This window comes from Branchiostoma belcheri, unplaced genomic scaffold (genome assembly GCF_001625305.1).
Source record: "Branchiostoma belcheri isolate BF01 breed outbred unplaced genomic scaffold, Haploidv18h27 scaffold248, whole genome shotgun sequence".
NCBI classification, from domain to species: Eukaryota; Metazoa; Chordata; class Leptocardii; order Amphioxiformes; family Branchiostomatidae; genus Branchiostoma; species Branchiostoma belcheri.
Genome location: NW_017803852.1, coordinates 219,140 through 235,657, shown reverse-complemented (window position 1 = coordinate 235,657; position 16,518 = coordinate 219,140). Strand labels below are relative to the sequence as shown.

The following is a 16,518-nucleotide window of genomic DNA, read 5'->3' as shown; positions in this document are numbered from 1 at the left end:
GTAGGCCATATTTTGGACATGTAGAGAAATTAGCATATACGGCTATGTTTGAAGGTCTAGAAATGACGAAGTAGGATGCCATTTTAATTTAATCTTTCAAGAGGAGTACATATGTATTGTGTATCAAATAAGGGCTTGTGGAGGTTGGGGTCTTGTGTCGCTGTTGTATACATGTCCCTAAAAGTAGGCCATTTTTTAAGAGCAAATGTCTGTAATGATCAAACAATAGTGAGCGGGGTCAAAAATCGATTTGGCTCATATTTTGTACAGTGATAGTACTTCGCCCAAAACCCCTTGAAATAGCTTTCTTTCCGCTCAAACCCCATCGTTGCCATGGCAACAGCCCATTCAAGTTTTGGGGCCATTTTGACAGATTTATGCGTCTCTAAAAACACGGAAATTGGACAAAGTTTTAGGACGCGGTCACCGCCATCTGCTTTTAACGAACGACAAATACTTCAGGATATAATTAGACCAATGGCTTAACTTGTACGAAATTAGTGTGAAGTTCATGTACATGCAGATTTCAGTCTTTGGGCAACCTCGAAGTAGGTCATTTTCTGCACTTGTACCCAAATTTGGATTTCGGGCTGTTTTTGAGCTGATGAAAATACCAAAGTGAATTTATTTTCAGACCTATCCTTCTACCATGTGTTTATTATAGTATTGGCTATCACATGGGTGATTTTGAGGGCTTCCTTTTTTGTTCATGTCGCATATGCCTATTTCTGTAAATGTTTAAAATATGGCCTACTTTTAGTGACAAGTATACAACAACGACACAAGGCCGCAACCTCCACAAGCCCTTATTTGATACACAATACATATATGTACTCCTCTTAAAATATTGAATTAAAATGACATCCTACTTCGTCATTTCTAGACCTTCAAACATAGCAGTTTTTTGCTAATTTCTGTATGTACGTCCAAAAGATGGCCTACTTTTAGGGAAAAGTACACACCAACGACACAAGACCTCAACCTCCACAAGTATTCATTTGATACACAATACATATATGTACTTCCCCGCAAAGATTGAATTCAAATAGCATCTAACTTTGTAATTGTTCTTTCTAGAGCTTCAAACATATGTCAAACATATGTCAATTTCTGTACATGTTTAAAATATGGCCTACTTTTATGGACAAGTGCACACCAACGACACAAGAATTCAACCTCCACAAGTATTCATTTGATATACTATAAATATATGTACTTCCCCGCAAAGATTGAATTCAAATAGCATCTAACTTTGTTATTTCTAGAGTTTCAAACATAGCCGTATATATCAATTTCTGTACATGTTCAAAATATGGCCTACTTTTAGGGACAATTGCACACCAACGACACAAGACCCCAACTTCCCCAAGTATTCATTTGATACACAATGCATATATGTACTTTCCTGCAAAGATTGAAGTCAAATGACATCCTACTTTGTGATTTCTGGAGCTTCAAGCATAGCCGTATATGTCAATATCTGTACATGTCCAAAATATGGCCTACTTTAGGGACAAGTGCACACCAACGACACAAGACCCTAACTTTCCACAAGTATTCATTTGATATACAATACATATATGTACTTCCCTGCAAAGATTAAATTCAAATGACATCCTACTTTGTTATTTCTAGAGCTTCAAACATTGCCGTATATGTAAATTTCTGTAAATGTACCAAAACATGGCCTACTTTGAGGGACAAGTGACACACCAACGACACAAGACCCCAACCTCCACAAGTATTAATTTAATAGACAAGACATAGTGTTACTTTGGGCAAAAGACTTTATCAGATTGCTTTCTTTCTTTTGTAGATATTGTATCCTGAACATGGCTAAAAATCATATTTTCCCTCAAATTGAAAATTTGACCTACTTCTAAGGCCAACCACGTGACAACCAAAGAAGTGCCCAAAGTTTGCAACCATGCATTTTATAGCACATATGTTAATGTATCTATGATTCAAATTTGAAGCAAAAAAAATCACCATCTTTGGACTTACAGCTCTTTGAAGTTGGAAGAAATAACGCTTTTTCATAAGCCTCAAACACTTGTATTGTGTTTATGGTTGCCCAGGTCCTTTAAACGAACTTCTTGAAAATTTCAAAGCTATTCTAGAATAGCGGATTAGTTGGTCTTTCATGCCCATACTTTGTTTTTCCATACTAATGAAGCACTTGCTCGTAATCGTGCCTTAAACTATGCCAAATTTCATGTTTTTCACATGTCTAAATCAGGGAAAATGGCCCCGAAACATGTTTGGCCCGTTACCATGGCAACGATCGGTGCTGACCGGAAAGAAAGCTATTTTGAGGGGTTGTGGGCCAAGTACTATCACTGTGCAAAGTTTGAGCGAAATCGATTTTTTGACCCCTGCCACCATTGTTTGATCCTTACAGACATTCGCTCTTAAGATTCAAAATCTCCGAATTCTTTTTTTTTATTGTTCAGGTTTGGATCGTCCCTCTGAGTTACAGGTTAAAGCGGCATCATCTTCTTGGATGTATGTGGTGTGGACTCCGCCCGTTGTTTCTGTTGTCTCCTACGATATCGAAGTAACCGAACCTGATATTCACATAAATATACATTTAAGGTAAGAAAAATTACCATGCCGCAAAATGAGTAGAAATAGTATTGTATAGTATGTTTTGTTTTAAAAGATGTTCCACAGATTTAAATACTTATTGTCTTATTTCAATGAATTTATTCAAACAGTTCTTGCTAGTCCGATGCATGAACTAATAGATAATTACCGTTTACTATATAATAACTTGACTTTGTACATATATGCAACATATGGAAATGTCTGAATTTATCACCAAATATTGGAAAAGTATTATACGTGGAAAAACACGTATTCAACAATGCACGTTTTATTCGTAACCTGTACTGATTTTTGATGAGTAAGAAAGTATCGTTTTGGTTGGCTAAGGCAAGTGTTTGTGTTTCTCTTTGTTTGGAAAAAGTAAACTGATAGGGCGTGGATGGGGAAGATTGGCAGGCAGAAGTAATGAGAGCCTTGGTTCAGACATTATAAATGGTATTACCGTGATAACAGTAGCCAGTGGGTTATAGGGGTCGACATGTGGGTATTCAGGAAGCTGGGGATTGCATAAATATTTCAGGAAAGTTGAAAATCTCAATTCAATTTATTGAACTAGTAATTACAAGTCAGGTAATTACAAGTTTTGGTCTGCTTCTCAAGTAATCCTCGATACACATGGAAATACATACAACAAATACACAGTACGTAAACTATTACTAAAACAACATCCTAAACATCAACAGTGTCATCTCTTGAAGATTTTGTTAAATATATGTTGTTACAGCATACCGCCAGTTTTTACTGGGTTCAACATAACAGGGCTCCTTCCTATGACGAAGTACACTATTCGACTTTCTGCAGTTACCAAGTACGGACGCAGTGCCAAAGCTGTGAGCCACGGCAGCACGGGTACGTTTCAAAACACTTAATGAAACATATGGGGTATTATTATTACACGTTTATCCCCCAGGGGATAAATGCTGGGATGTATCATGTACTACAGCAATAACAAAAGGCTAATATCAGGTCTAAGGTATAAAATGCTGAAAACTTTGTAAAGTAGTATCGATTTAAGTTCTAATGGGTTATTCTCTCTTTTTAAAACATTTTGAATTATGTTCATGAAAACATCCATATTTGTACATGGCATATATTGAAAAAAGAGTCTTGTTTTGATTTTTTTTGGTTGAGCTTAATCGAAAATGAAAATTTTCTAAAGAGTTCCAAGTTTAATAATACATCATTTTAACATTAATAACATTTTATATAATTATATATTATTTCTATCAGTAAATATTTATAATTCATGCTAATGTGACAAAATTATTGGTCAATATCCAAGATGGCGGACTATATATTTAGCTGTTGTGTAACCATATTTTTTCCACTAATTTTTCACGAATTCGTCTTAATTCCGTGTTTTTTTACATGAAACGTTCATATGAGTATCTTTAGTCCATTTGCGATGCGTTTTGAGGCAAAATCTTGAAAAAATTAAATTTCCAAAATTAAAGATTTTCGGTCCAAGATGGCCGACAGCTTAATTATGCATGGCGTCATTTTATGACGTCAGTGTTGTTGCCAAGGACAACACAAGTATTAGCAGACTTAAGTATTTCATCATAGACACTTTTTGTTAACGTTTGGTTGTATTTCATTAAGTTTTACGGAAAAACAATTTTTGACGGTTTTACCCCCCCAAAATCACAAATATAACAAAAAATTGTTTTAATTAATTAAATTAAAATCCTGCAGCGATTTGGTGGCCCTATAATAAGTGGTTGTTGAGTTACAGGGGGCGGGCCTCCAAAGCCACCCCCCCCCCGTCTGAGCATGCCCCAAAAAAGCCCGGTCTGAATAGGATTAACCCAAAAAGCGTATGCCTCATTCTCTGAAAATTTGGTAACCCTACGATAAATGGTTGTTGAGTTACAGGGGGCTTAAAAGCCCCCCCCCCCTCTCCTCGGTCTGAGCATGTAAAAAAAAACCCGGTCTGAAAGGGTTCATATATGATACTAAGTATTTGTTTGTTTCTAGTTGATGTGGTACTAGATCCGACACTACCTGTTTTGGAGCCAGCAGGCACCTTGTTCACAACAGCGGGCACCCCACTGACAACACAAGACAGCCATACTTTGCAGAGATATTTGACCACTTCTAAGATAACACGTGATAACACAATTTATATACATAATATGTTTCGACGGATAGTTAAGTGTCAATTTAGGCCACACTGATTTATTTTTATGGATGGCATCCCCTGATGACCCCCAAACTAGTGAGCGCGGGCGAGGAAAAAAAATTCCGGCCAAAAATAAAACTGCTACTAAATCACAGGAATACAAAGCTGGTGTTGTGAATTTGCGACAGTATACAACAAGCTGGTACATGCTGGCTTTTTGCGGCATTTACGAATCGGTACTATACCGTTACTGAGTTCTTGAGTCGTAGAGAGTCGAATTAGATAGCCTGGGTGCTCGGCTCCGTTTCGTCGCTGACTAGCATGGACTACCCAGACCTAGAGCCTCGGTGGAGGAGATTTTTTTTGAGGGCGACAGGCGAAAATCAATGCCCGCGAGGATGTCATCCATAAAATTAAGTCGGTGTGGCCTTAGTAGCAAAAAGTTCATTTGCTACTGTTAAGCACTATTTGTCATTCATTTTTTTTTCACACAAACGACATTATAGTCAGAAAGTTAACCATATTCAGACAAGAGCGTTTTGAGGCCGGTGCCATTTTTTGCCGTGCAACGACTGAACAGTTTTCGCTAGAGCTATTTTGACGCAGTGTAAATTTAGCAAACCTTTACATTAAATCATATTTTTTTGTGTTTTGATGTAAGCGTGTGGTACGTTTTACAATATACTTTTGGGAGCAGTTTTAGCCAATAAGTAACATGAATGACGTAACACAACGCAATTATACGTTGTAATAACTCCAATATTGCAATGATGTAATTATAAATTACTAGGAAAAGATAAGTAGTTTAGAGGTCATACCCTAAGTAGCATAAAAGTTACAGAATGTGAGCCTTAAATTTGCTTAAAACCGGTATGTTTTTGTTACAGACACAGACACGAGGGATTTTTTCAAACCACCGCCACCTGAGATGGACAATCCAGAGTTAACCTCTATAATTCCTGCAACAGGTTAGTCTAGTTAACACGCATTAACATCAAATGATAAACACCCCAAAGTTATAACCGTTTAAAACTCTCCAACCCTATATACGTAGTGAACCTAACAGAAATCAAATGTTTACTTAAATACCACGCGCAAGAAACATCTAATCGACGACATAATATTAGTTGTTTTTGTTTCTTGTTGACAATGTTTAGGTTTTACTACGTCTGTTTACTTGTGACCATGCCTCGGGAATGAGTTTGCAAGAAATTTATTTTTTTGTTGTGATTTATATTCATAACCACTGAAATTAGCATTAAATACTAGTATGCATGATGCCTGTAAATGTAGTTTGTTTGGTATACTGTGTTATTAGTAAGCGAAATGGCATAAACTTCTGAAAATAAAACCGTTTTTGGATACAAGCATCAAACATAATACTTTTCTCACTGATAATATTGATTACATTGTTGCCGTATTGGTTTGCAGGTACAAACCCTAGTACCACCGTACCAACAGTGTTCTTAACCCCAGAAGGTATGTATCAATGAAATGCTACCTGATACTGATCACTCTTGAACAATTAATTTTAATAATCACCATTCAACATTTAGCCATATGTCTATATTCACTACAACTAGTTTATAGATCTTTGCTTTTTTTGTTTGTTCTTTTCTGTATATAATTGTTATTGGGTAATAATAGATTATCATACGTTATCCATGTTACTTTTTTAGCTCAAGGAAATGGCAGAGGGGATTCGTCTACATCTGAAGCAAAATTGAGTCCTTTTCAAGTGGTAGAATCATTATTCTTACCAATCGTTTTACATTTCAAATGTATATATCTTTTGTGCTAGAAAGATATTTCTTACATAGCACAGCTTGTTTCTTTCGGATTCCCTTGCAAATAAGATTTCCAAACATGTATAAAGTAAGCTAATGATGTGTGTATTTTTCACTTTCTGAAATTCCGTGTAGATGAAGCATCTGGAGGATGAAATGAGTGGATTCGGTACGAAAAAATGTCATTAGAAATCCTGATTAGAGTTATTACAGAGATTGATAAAATACTCCAACCAGACACGGCACTATCATCCTCAACCGGACTACCTCCCGAACTGGTATGGCACTGTTACAAATCTTAGAAGTATATCTTCGTTCTGTTGACAAATTACATTACAGTATTTATTTCTACGATTGTATCATGACACCTATCCTACTTTAAGGATATCACCATAGTATATTAAACTTTCCTGGCCACGAAAAAAAGTAGTATCTGTATTATTGCTTGCAATTAGCATACGGTTTTACATGCACACCACAAAATTCTCTGGGTCGAATCTATCAAGCTGTGAGAGGAAGCGATCACTCACTTTGAAACCCAAGCATACAAAACTAGAATAAAATAGTGCCACCGAAACTGTAGTTTCGTCCTGGAAGTAATAAAGTTCGTTATTATACCCGGGTTTGACTGACATTGCGATACCTCCACTTTCAGCTACCTTTCTTGGGGGACATTTTACCGCACGCGGGCGTTACGGTGATAACATGTCAAGGGTCGAGTGTAGTCGATATCGCCTTCCGTCCAGGTCAAGAGTGCTTCGCAATAGCATCTGTGCTTATACCTGATTGGTTAAAAATCACAATTTCGCCTACTTTTTAACAGGTTCTGGGTATAGAGCTGCTGAGGAAGTCATCGGATCTTCTACGATCAACAGAAGGCGCCTCAGTTTCAGCAATGGAGTCAGTTAATGAAGGTAGATGGCCATATATAACCTAAATGTTTTTTTTTAGTTTGATATTATCGTCATACCACTCGCACCATGCGTACTGTATTGAGTGCTATTACGTGATATTATGTTAACATTTAGGGCGTATACTACTGGCTTATCAGTGCATTGGAAAACTATTTTTATTGACAACACATTTTTATTGGTTATGTGTGTGTGTTATTAGCAAAGTTAGGCTGACGTTTGTGTTAAAAAGTTATGTGAGGAATTTTAATAAAACTATGTGATTTAGTTAATATTTTATTTTTTAAACTCTATAAAAGCTCTCAAAGAAAATGGCTTACTGACAACCTAACTATCCTTTTCTCGTTTGCTTTTGTTGCCATTATTTTCACATGTAAAATTAATGTTTTCATTGATAGTTATCGTGGTCCTGTTTCAGCCGTAGTTCACACTGTGACTAGCCTTGTTCAAATGCTGCCAGCGGAACGTCCAACACTCCTTGACGAGTCGTCACCTCTATTTGAGATGGACATCATTGATGTTAACTCGGTGGACGTGTCTCCGAAACAACAGCTAAAGAACATAAAATACCAGCAAAGGACAAATGAGCAAAAGGTTGGTTTAAAACCTCGTATTCTACCCATTTCAATCTACAAGGCTACATGCAGTGTCCTTTGTGGACTTGTAGTTTAATAACGTGGCTGAATAATAGAATTATGAAATTCGTTTTACTTCTTTTTTTTTAATTCGAAGGCAGGACTGTGGAAGGACAAGATATCGAAATCCTTGTTGTACGAGAAATATCATTGAAACAAATTGCCTTGTATTAGAACTTAACATATCTATTTGTATTTAACATGCAGCTTCGTCACGCTCGATTTTCTATGGTGGAAACCATTGAAAATGCAGCAGACAGTCTACTAGCCATTCTCCCAGATACAGAAGACTACTTGAAGACATTTGAATTAAACGATACTGTCGTAACGATTGCCAGGTCTATTACCAATAATAAAGTGGAGCTGCAAGGTGGCCAAGTTAACATGTCGGCGTATATTACAAATTGTGCTTTAGATGACCATGTAGATGCTAAGGTCAGTGGATTTTATAATAAATTATCATCAATTGCCTGACCAGCAATCACATTTATTATTGCCATGGCTTCTGCATCATTTCCAATGCAATTATTGCATTACACCATTGAACCACTGGACAGTGATGATGTATTGTTGTAAGGAAAATAAAAAAAAATGACATTTTAGTATTAGAACCAACATAAAAGGCATTGCTGACATTCAACTGTGACGTAAGCACTAATATATTTAATAACTTAAGACTCATTATTCAGAGGTAGCCCATTAATTTACTGCAGAATAGGTAATTTTAACTTTAAAATTAACGCAATAGCATCCAACAATGTGTTCCGTATTTTGTTGTAGATGGTTGTCACAAAGAAGAACATGTTTTCCTGGAACGCGTCTACCTCCCAGGAAAATATCACCACGCCTATGACAATGTTTTCTATTGGGCATCCACGCTTTGACGACTGCTCTGTGCAGCTGGAACTCTCGATCCCAGTCTCTTTTGGACCTATTGAACAGCTAAGACGTCGGAAACGTGGCATTCGGGAACCTGGTTATGTTGGGACCCAAGTTGCATTGGATAACGCGACAATGACCTACCATGTTTTTGATGTCCCAGCTCCAACTGTTGTTGTCGTCATGCATATGTCGTGGTGGGATCACGCGGCATCGTTTCAAGTTTTCTTCCGCTACGATTCGCCACCAACAGAAGAGCTGTATGACGACAGGAAGGTAGTTAGGGAAGAATACAGTCCTGCTTGGCTTCAAGACACAAACAGCTTACAAACGTTAACTCCGGATATCCCAAGACGGAAGGGAAAACTGTACATTGGCGTACAGAAAGCAGGTAATGCTAACAATAACTGTTGAAAAAGTATGTTTACATGCAAGTAGAATTCGGAAATATCATGGGAAGTTTCTAATCCTAAGCTTGCTAAGTTCTCCCATGTGGACCCATTTGATATTATACACGACGAGTTATTAGGTTACAGGCTAATCATTACATTAATGTTTATCATTACTTCATATCCATGATGGGTCCATCACAATGCCATGTACATCTGTTATATTGCATTTGAAAAGTGTGTATATTAGTTTTATCCTATTCTCATGTGTTTTATCCAATTGTTTTTTTAGTGCTGGCACTAAAAATACTAGTTAGTTAACTAGAGACGCGCTAGTTCGACTGTATCTGTCTATCACAGAAAGTTTTACAATAACGTAACAGCATCATATGCACCACATAGTTAACCCTACCTAGACCGGGGAAGGGGGGGGGCTAAAAGTGCCCGCGGCAACTTTGATGTCACCTAGCGTCTGAACGGCTAGCCGTAGAACGGCCAAACTTCGTGACTTTTCCTAGAATATTGTTGGCAACAATTCTCTATCATTGGAATAAGATAATGATTTTTTGTGTTGCCATGGCAACGGGTTTCTGACAGGCGTTTTTTGCTAAATTTAGTACTTTTTGTTTCAACAATAGAATTTTATGGGTTTTATGTCAAGTTACTCATGGTTTCTAATATCAATAACGTCCCATATAATTTTATGTAAATTTTGTCATTAAATATGCATAATTTATGCTAATTTGATGAAGTCATTGGCCAAAATCCAAGATGGCGAACCATATCATTACTACATATCATTAGAACAGGTATATACAGGTTATTTTCATTAAAATTTCATCAATACTTCCATTTCTTTTTCCAAAAAAGGTTTAAATGAAGGTCTTTAGTATGTTTACAATGTATTTTAGGCTTTATCATGAAAAAAAAACTATTTTTTAAAATTCACGATTGATGATCCAAGATGGCGGATATATCAAATATGCATGACGTCATTTTATGACGTCACCGGTGTTGCTATGGGCAACATAAGACTTAGTACACCATAATATTTTCTGTCATAAACACTTTTGGTACAGTTATGTTGAATACCATTTAGTTTTCAGGGAAAAACCTATTTGGACGGTTTTGGCCAATAAAATCACATTAATGACGTCATAATGACGTCATATTACGTCATAACGACATAAAAATTGTAGATATGATAAATTTTCACTAGTACACCATTCTCTGAAAATTTGGTGGTCATACGACATACCGTTCGCGAGTTCTTAGGGGTGGGTCAAAAGAGCCGCCCCCCCCCCGGTCCCCCATGTCCAAAAAAGCCCGGTCTAGGTAGGGTTAATCATATAGCCATGTGATTTTTCCGTTTAACTGATGATTTACTGCAATTTGTTTGCACAGATTTTTATATAAAATGCCATTTATGTCTGATTTTGGATATTTCTTTAGGGTCTTACATTATGCAGCAAACAGCAGCCGCACCCGAAGATTACGTACTTCAAGTATCCATAGCAAGCTGCAATAGTCGGGATTATACATTAGAGGAATCGCAAGACACCGACTGTGGGGTGAGATCATTACATTAGAACTTTGATTCGGTGTCCATATCCATATCATTGAAATAATGTGTATTAATGTCTTTACCATTACAATCATGTGTTGACCAGGTGGGATGAGGTAAGAATCATCACCATACCGTTCTATACGTAATGGCAAAAATGATGTTTTTTAATGTTAAACCAAGAGATAGATAGGTGTTTTGGGTATTAAGTTAATATTAACGTTTTTGGAGTAGTTTATTTTATTTTTTTTTATTTTTGCCACTGATTTTTCAGGGAATGGGCGAGGATTAACGTCTTCCCTTGCTCCATAAATGGTTGAAATTTGCTTTCAGCTAATATTTTGTTTCATTAAGTTTGGTGTCTAGATAGATTGCGTACCTGTTAAATATGTTGCTCCAAAGTCTAAAAAGCAAAGATTAGTTTCTATCTATATAAGGACAAACACGTAGAAATAAAAGAGAAATTAAGTCTTCCATACTGTGAATTTGGTACGTAGCAGTCCTAACATGTTGTTGGTATGAAAAATGGCCCCAAAACCCAAACTTCTTTGCCATTTTTCTGTCAGCATGTTGGCTTAATTAAACTGTATTGAAAGTATTCTTTATGCCAAAAAGTAAATAATTATTCTGAAAATTATAAGTCAACATTTATGACTGATGTTATTTATCGTTTGGCCCACATATTTCATAAAAAAGTCAATGGCGTTATACCATTCCATACCTCTAATGTGGTAGTAATTTTTTTTTCATTTCTTTTTGACATTAGGTCCATGTGGATACATCGGCTAGTACTATCAAATGCAGCTGCAACATTCCCAAACAAAAAGCTGTGATTGGTGGCTCATCGCAGTTTCTTCCGAATTCCATTGATTTTGACAACATCTTTAAAGATCCCGACATTCTCAAAGACAACAACATCGTTTTTTACACGGTTATTAGCGTGTGGGCTCTCTACTTCATAATGATGATTATACTCAATGTGGACGTTCGGCGTCTTCGTGTGAGTACATATTGTGAACAAATGAAATAATGTTTACACTCATGCCTTTAATATAATAAAATGATTAAACACTTCTAGATCAAACTACAGTGATGTAACCGTATGGTATTTCGGTACATCTGCAATTATTTTGTTATTGCAATGTATTTTCTAAACCCAATTATTGTTTAATGTGGTATATTTCTAAATTTAATATTTCATTCTCACAGGGAAAGGTGACTGAAACAGCGGGGACCGGCAATAAAAAGCCATTACCATTGCTGTCTGTCCTCCCCCCGGACAGGATGCCAGCCCCTTATCTATACCAGATCACCGTTAACACTGGCCTCATGTTTGGTGCTGGAACATCGGCGAGGATCGGGTTCAAAGTGTTCGGATCAAAGAGTAAAACCGCGGTCAAGATTATAAACCCAAGCGGAGAAGTAAGTTTGTGAATTCCAAAAATACAAAAATCTAATAATTCACACTTTAAGTAAATTTGCAATATTACCCAAAGAGGAATCCACAAAGCTAAACATTGCAAATTAACCCGAAATCACTATTGTCGCTAGTTACAGATCCCCTCTTGTAAGCGACGGTTAATTTTTGGAAGCTGACCTATAGCAAACAAGGCTGGATTTCCAGTCTTTTTTTTCAACCATGACTCCCCGATCTCTTTTTTTTTATGTCGGCCATTTTTTAATCAATTAGAACCTGGGGGATTCACTTTTACTCCGTTTCCAGTGTCTTTTTATTTCATCCTGCCATTCTGACTGTAACCTTTCCACACCCACATACAGTCAAGCTACTCTGTTCAGAGAAACAGATAGACTAACCGGCATCTCGGCCGCCAAAACTTCCGAATTCTGTCAAGAAAAAACAAGGTCGTTGTTCTTAAGAACGGCAGTGGAAACAGTTTTATACGTTAACCGTAATAGGACATCTAGAGTTAAAAAAATACGCTTCAATATCTTTTGCAGGTCTTGCTGCGAGGCGGCACGTGTGAATTCATCATGCCTTTAAAAGCATCACTAGGAGACTTGGAACGTTTGCATATCTGGCACGATAATGCTGGTGGTGGTGACGATGCATCGTGGTTTCTGAAGGACCTAATAATAAAGGACCTGCAAACAGAGAACATGTAATTAAGGATTAGGCAATTGACATTTCCTTGTTGTGACCTCTAGTACTCTTTGACCCTTTCTAGACTTGGGGGGGGGGGGGTCTTAAAGTGACAACAAATTCAGAGTGTGAGATAAATTGAGATTTTTCGTGTTGCCATGGCAAACGGGTTTTTAAAAGGCATTTTTTTTAAATCAGTGATTTTAACTTAAACTTTTTAGGCTTTTAGGTTAATTTACACAGGATTTCTAATATCACTAACATACTATGTAATTCTAAATAATTTTGACAATATTTATGCATAATTTTTGCTAATTCTGTGAAGTCATTGTCCAAAATCCAAGATTGAGGACCATATGCTTAAATCAGTTTTTTCCGGCTATCTTTTTTTTTAATTTCACCCAACTCCATTTTTTTTACAGAAAATGTTTATATGAACCCCTTTAGTCTATTTCCATTGTATTGTTAGGCTTTTTGAAAAACAATGATTTTTATAAATTTAATATTAATAGTTCAAGATGGCGGATAGTTGATATGCGTAGCGTCATTTTATGACGTCAGTGGTGTTGCTATGGGCAACATACAGTTAAGTAGACGTTAATATTCTATCGTGAGCACTTTTTGTTAAACTTGTGTTGTATACCATTCGGTTTTACAAGAAAAACGGTTTAGGAAATAAATGAATGGCTAAATGAATGGCACCATAATGACCTCATATTACGTCATAATATCAAAATTGTTTATATGATTATTAATTACCGGTTAATCATACAAAATCGGTGGTCATATGACATACCGTTATCGAGTTTTGAGGAAGTGAATGAGCAACCCCCCGTCCCAAAGATACCCCAAAAGACCAGTAAAGATAGGGTTTATGTAGTTTGCGTTGCAATTTTTTTTTAGTAATCCTAATTAAATGGCGCACGTACCACCTTTAAAACGGCTACAATAACAAAATATCTTTTTTTTAATGTAATCCATTCATTTGGCTTTGGATCTGTTTTTTTCGTCAACAAGAAAGATTAGCAATGATTGTTTTTGTCAAAAGGAATTTGTCGATTTTAAAACATGTTAAACAAGAGTTCCACGATCTCATACCTTCGCCAAATGATGTTAACCCTTGCGGATGACGAATTCATTATACAATTTTAATAATTGATTTTGTAAATAAGCGCCTCATTTGCATGGATTATATCAGTTGATCATATTCTCCACCCAATGACAGCCTTACCTTAACAAAAAAGATATTATAGCACTGCCTCATAAATTATGCAAATGAGGTCATGATTTAAATAAATTATGTTTATTGATGTTCACCTTCACTTAACTTCCAAATGTGGCAAGTATGAATTCCCAGCAGTTACATGTACAACTATGAAATTATAAACATTTGCCATTGATTATGCAAATTAGGTCCTCATTTACATAATATATATCCTCAGATGTTTTTCTCGTTCTCAAGTAGATGTCAGAAGTGTTTCATGGTTCTATCATCGAACAAAGCAGATTTATAGAATTTCCTCATCAATTATGCAAATTAGCTCCTGATTTGCATAATTGTCATTTGATTATGTCAAGCATCACTTCAACTACCTACATACCAAAAATCACGACAATCCGTCAACCGGTTCTTGAGTTATCCTCCTTCGAAATTTTTTCAACAAATGCTCCTGCAGTTCCAGAAAAAGCCGCTAGGGGACCCAAACTCATGTCACTTCTTTCCTATCCCAAGAGCTATTTGCCATCCAAAATTTGTGACCCTAGCATGTCCAGATCACGAGATATCAAAACCGGAAGTTCTGCTGCAGTACCTAGGAAAGCCGCCAGGGGGCCCAAAATCTAATCGTTTTTATGTCTCATGAAGACCTACCCACCTACCTAAGTTTCATTCCAATCCATCCACTGCTTCTCGAGTTATCTTGCTAAACCACAAACACACACACACACAAACGCTACTGAAAACATAACCTTCTTGGCGAAGGTAACTATTACTTTAAGCATATTCGTGTGTTTGCTTTTTTTTAGGTACCACTTTTTTTGCTATGACTGGCTGTCGGACGTCCGAGGCGATTGTCATATCCAGAAAGTTTTATCTGTCGCGACAAATGAGGAACTGGGATGCTTCAGTAACCTGTTTCGGGAGAACGCACACGGGATTTTCTACGATCAACACTCCTGGATATCCTCTTTTGTGTCACCCGAAGGTATTCGACGATGTCTTTCAGTTTTTCCTCATTTCCCGCCCGGGTTCGGGAGTATATTGTTTTGCGTGGCTGAGCTGGGGGTTCTGTTCATGTTTGTTCGACAACATGTAGTTGTGGAGGTAGATTGACAGGAGATCAACAAGTCAGAAATGAAGTGTTCTTGAATTTAAAACAATTTGCCAGTAGCCAAAAATTAGAAGAAAGGATTGCGGAATTCAAGAAGCCGACGACATCCATTAACAGTTTCTGCGTAAGTCCTGATTGAAATACGTCATTCGATATTCTTTGTTTTTCCGTAAATGCTATTACAATAACACAAAAAACGCTTTACATTTTCCTACCATAAAGTCTTAAAAACTTAAATTAGTTTAAAAACTTAAATTAACCTGGAATTTCTGTAGCGTTACAATATACTATTTTGTGACAGATCTATGGTGGCCAGTTAATACCGCGTTACCGACTGTAAATTGCTTTGTCTTTGCAATAAAAGATATGCCTTGAGCTAAGTAAATGATGCCAACATCAGATCTAATGTATAATGTAATATTTCAAAGAGGTTATTTTTATTTTATTTCCAGGATCCGGCTTTACAAGGTCAGAACGTCTCTCCTGTTGCTGTGCTGTCTTCAGCACCATTATGCTGTCTAACGCCATGTGGTACAAGAGCGAAGATGGCTTTGTGGACACAGAAACAGTCTATGACTTGGGATTTATTCATATCACTCTGAAAGTAAGGCCTTTTTTTCACTCTTGGCAATTACCAATCTGCTATTTTAACCCTACCTAGACCGGGGGGGGGGGGGCTAAAAGTGCCCGCGGCAACTTTGATGTCACCTAGCGTCTGAACGGCTAGCCGTAGAACGACCAAACTTGGTGACTTTTCCTAAAATATTGTTGGCAACAATTCTCTATCATTGGAATAAAATAATAATTTTTTGTGTAGCCATGGCAACGGGTTTCTGACAGGCATTTTTTGCTAAATTTAGTACTTTTTGTTTCAACAATAGAATTTTATGGGTTTTATGTCAAGTTACTCATGGTTTCTAATATTAATAACATCCCATATAATTTTATGTAAATTTTGTCATTAAATATGCATAAATTATGCTAATTTGATGACGTCATTGGCCAAAATCCAAGATGGCGGACCATATCATTAGAACAGGTATATATACGGGTTATTTTCATTATTAAAATTTCATCAATACTCCCATTTCTTTTTACAAAAAAAGGTTTGAATGAAGGTGTTTAGTATGTTTACAATGTATTTTAGGCTTTATCATGAAAAAAAAACTATTTTTGAAAATTCAAGATTGATG

At 36.6% G+C, this 16,518-nt stretch overlaps 1 protein-coding gene across 1 annotated transcript in view; it reads left to right on the top strand.

The window, feature by feature from the left end:
- The window catches only part of LOC109471320 (tyrosine-protein phosphatase 10D-like), a 36,932-nt gene that overhangs the window by 5,574 nt on the left and 14,840 nt on the right, over positions 1-16,518 (top strand). Inside the window, exons 5-10 of the mRNA XM_019770610.1 lie at positions 3,332-3,456; positions 5,617-5,697; positions 6,161-6,180; positions 6,678-6,794; positions 8,270-8,497; positions 8,843-9,332. Coding sequence (XP_019626169.1) covers positions 3,332-3,456; positions 5,617-5,697; positions 6,161-6,180; positions 6,678-6,794; positions 8,270-8,497; positions 8,843-9,332 — 1,061 coding nt within the window. The remainder of the gene's footprint in view (positions 1-3,331; positions 3,457-5,616; positions 5,698-6,160; positions 6,181-6,677; positions 6,795-8,269; positions 8,498-8,842; positions 9,333-16,518) is intronic.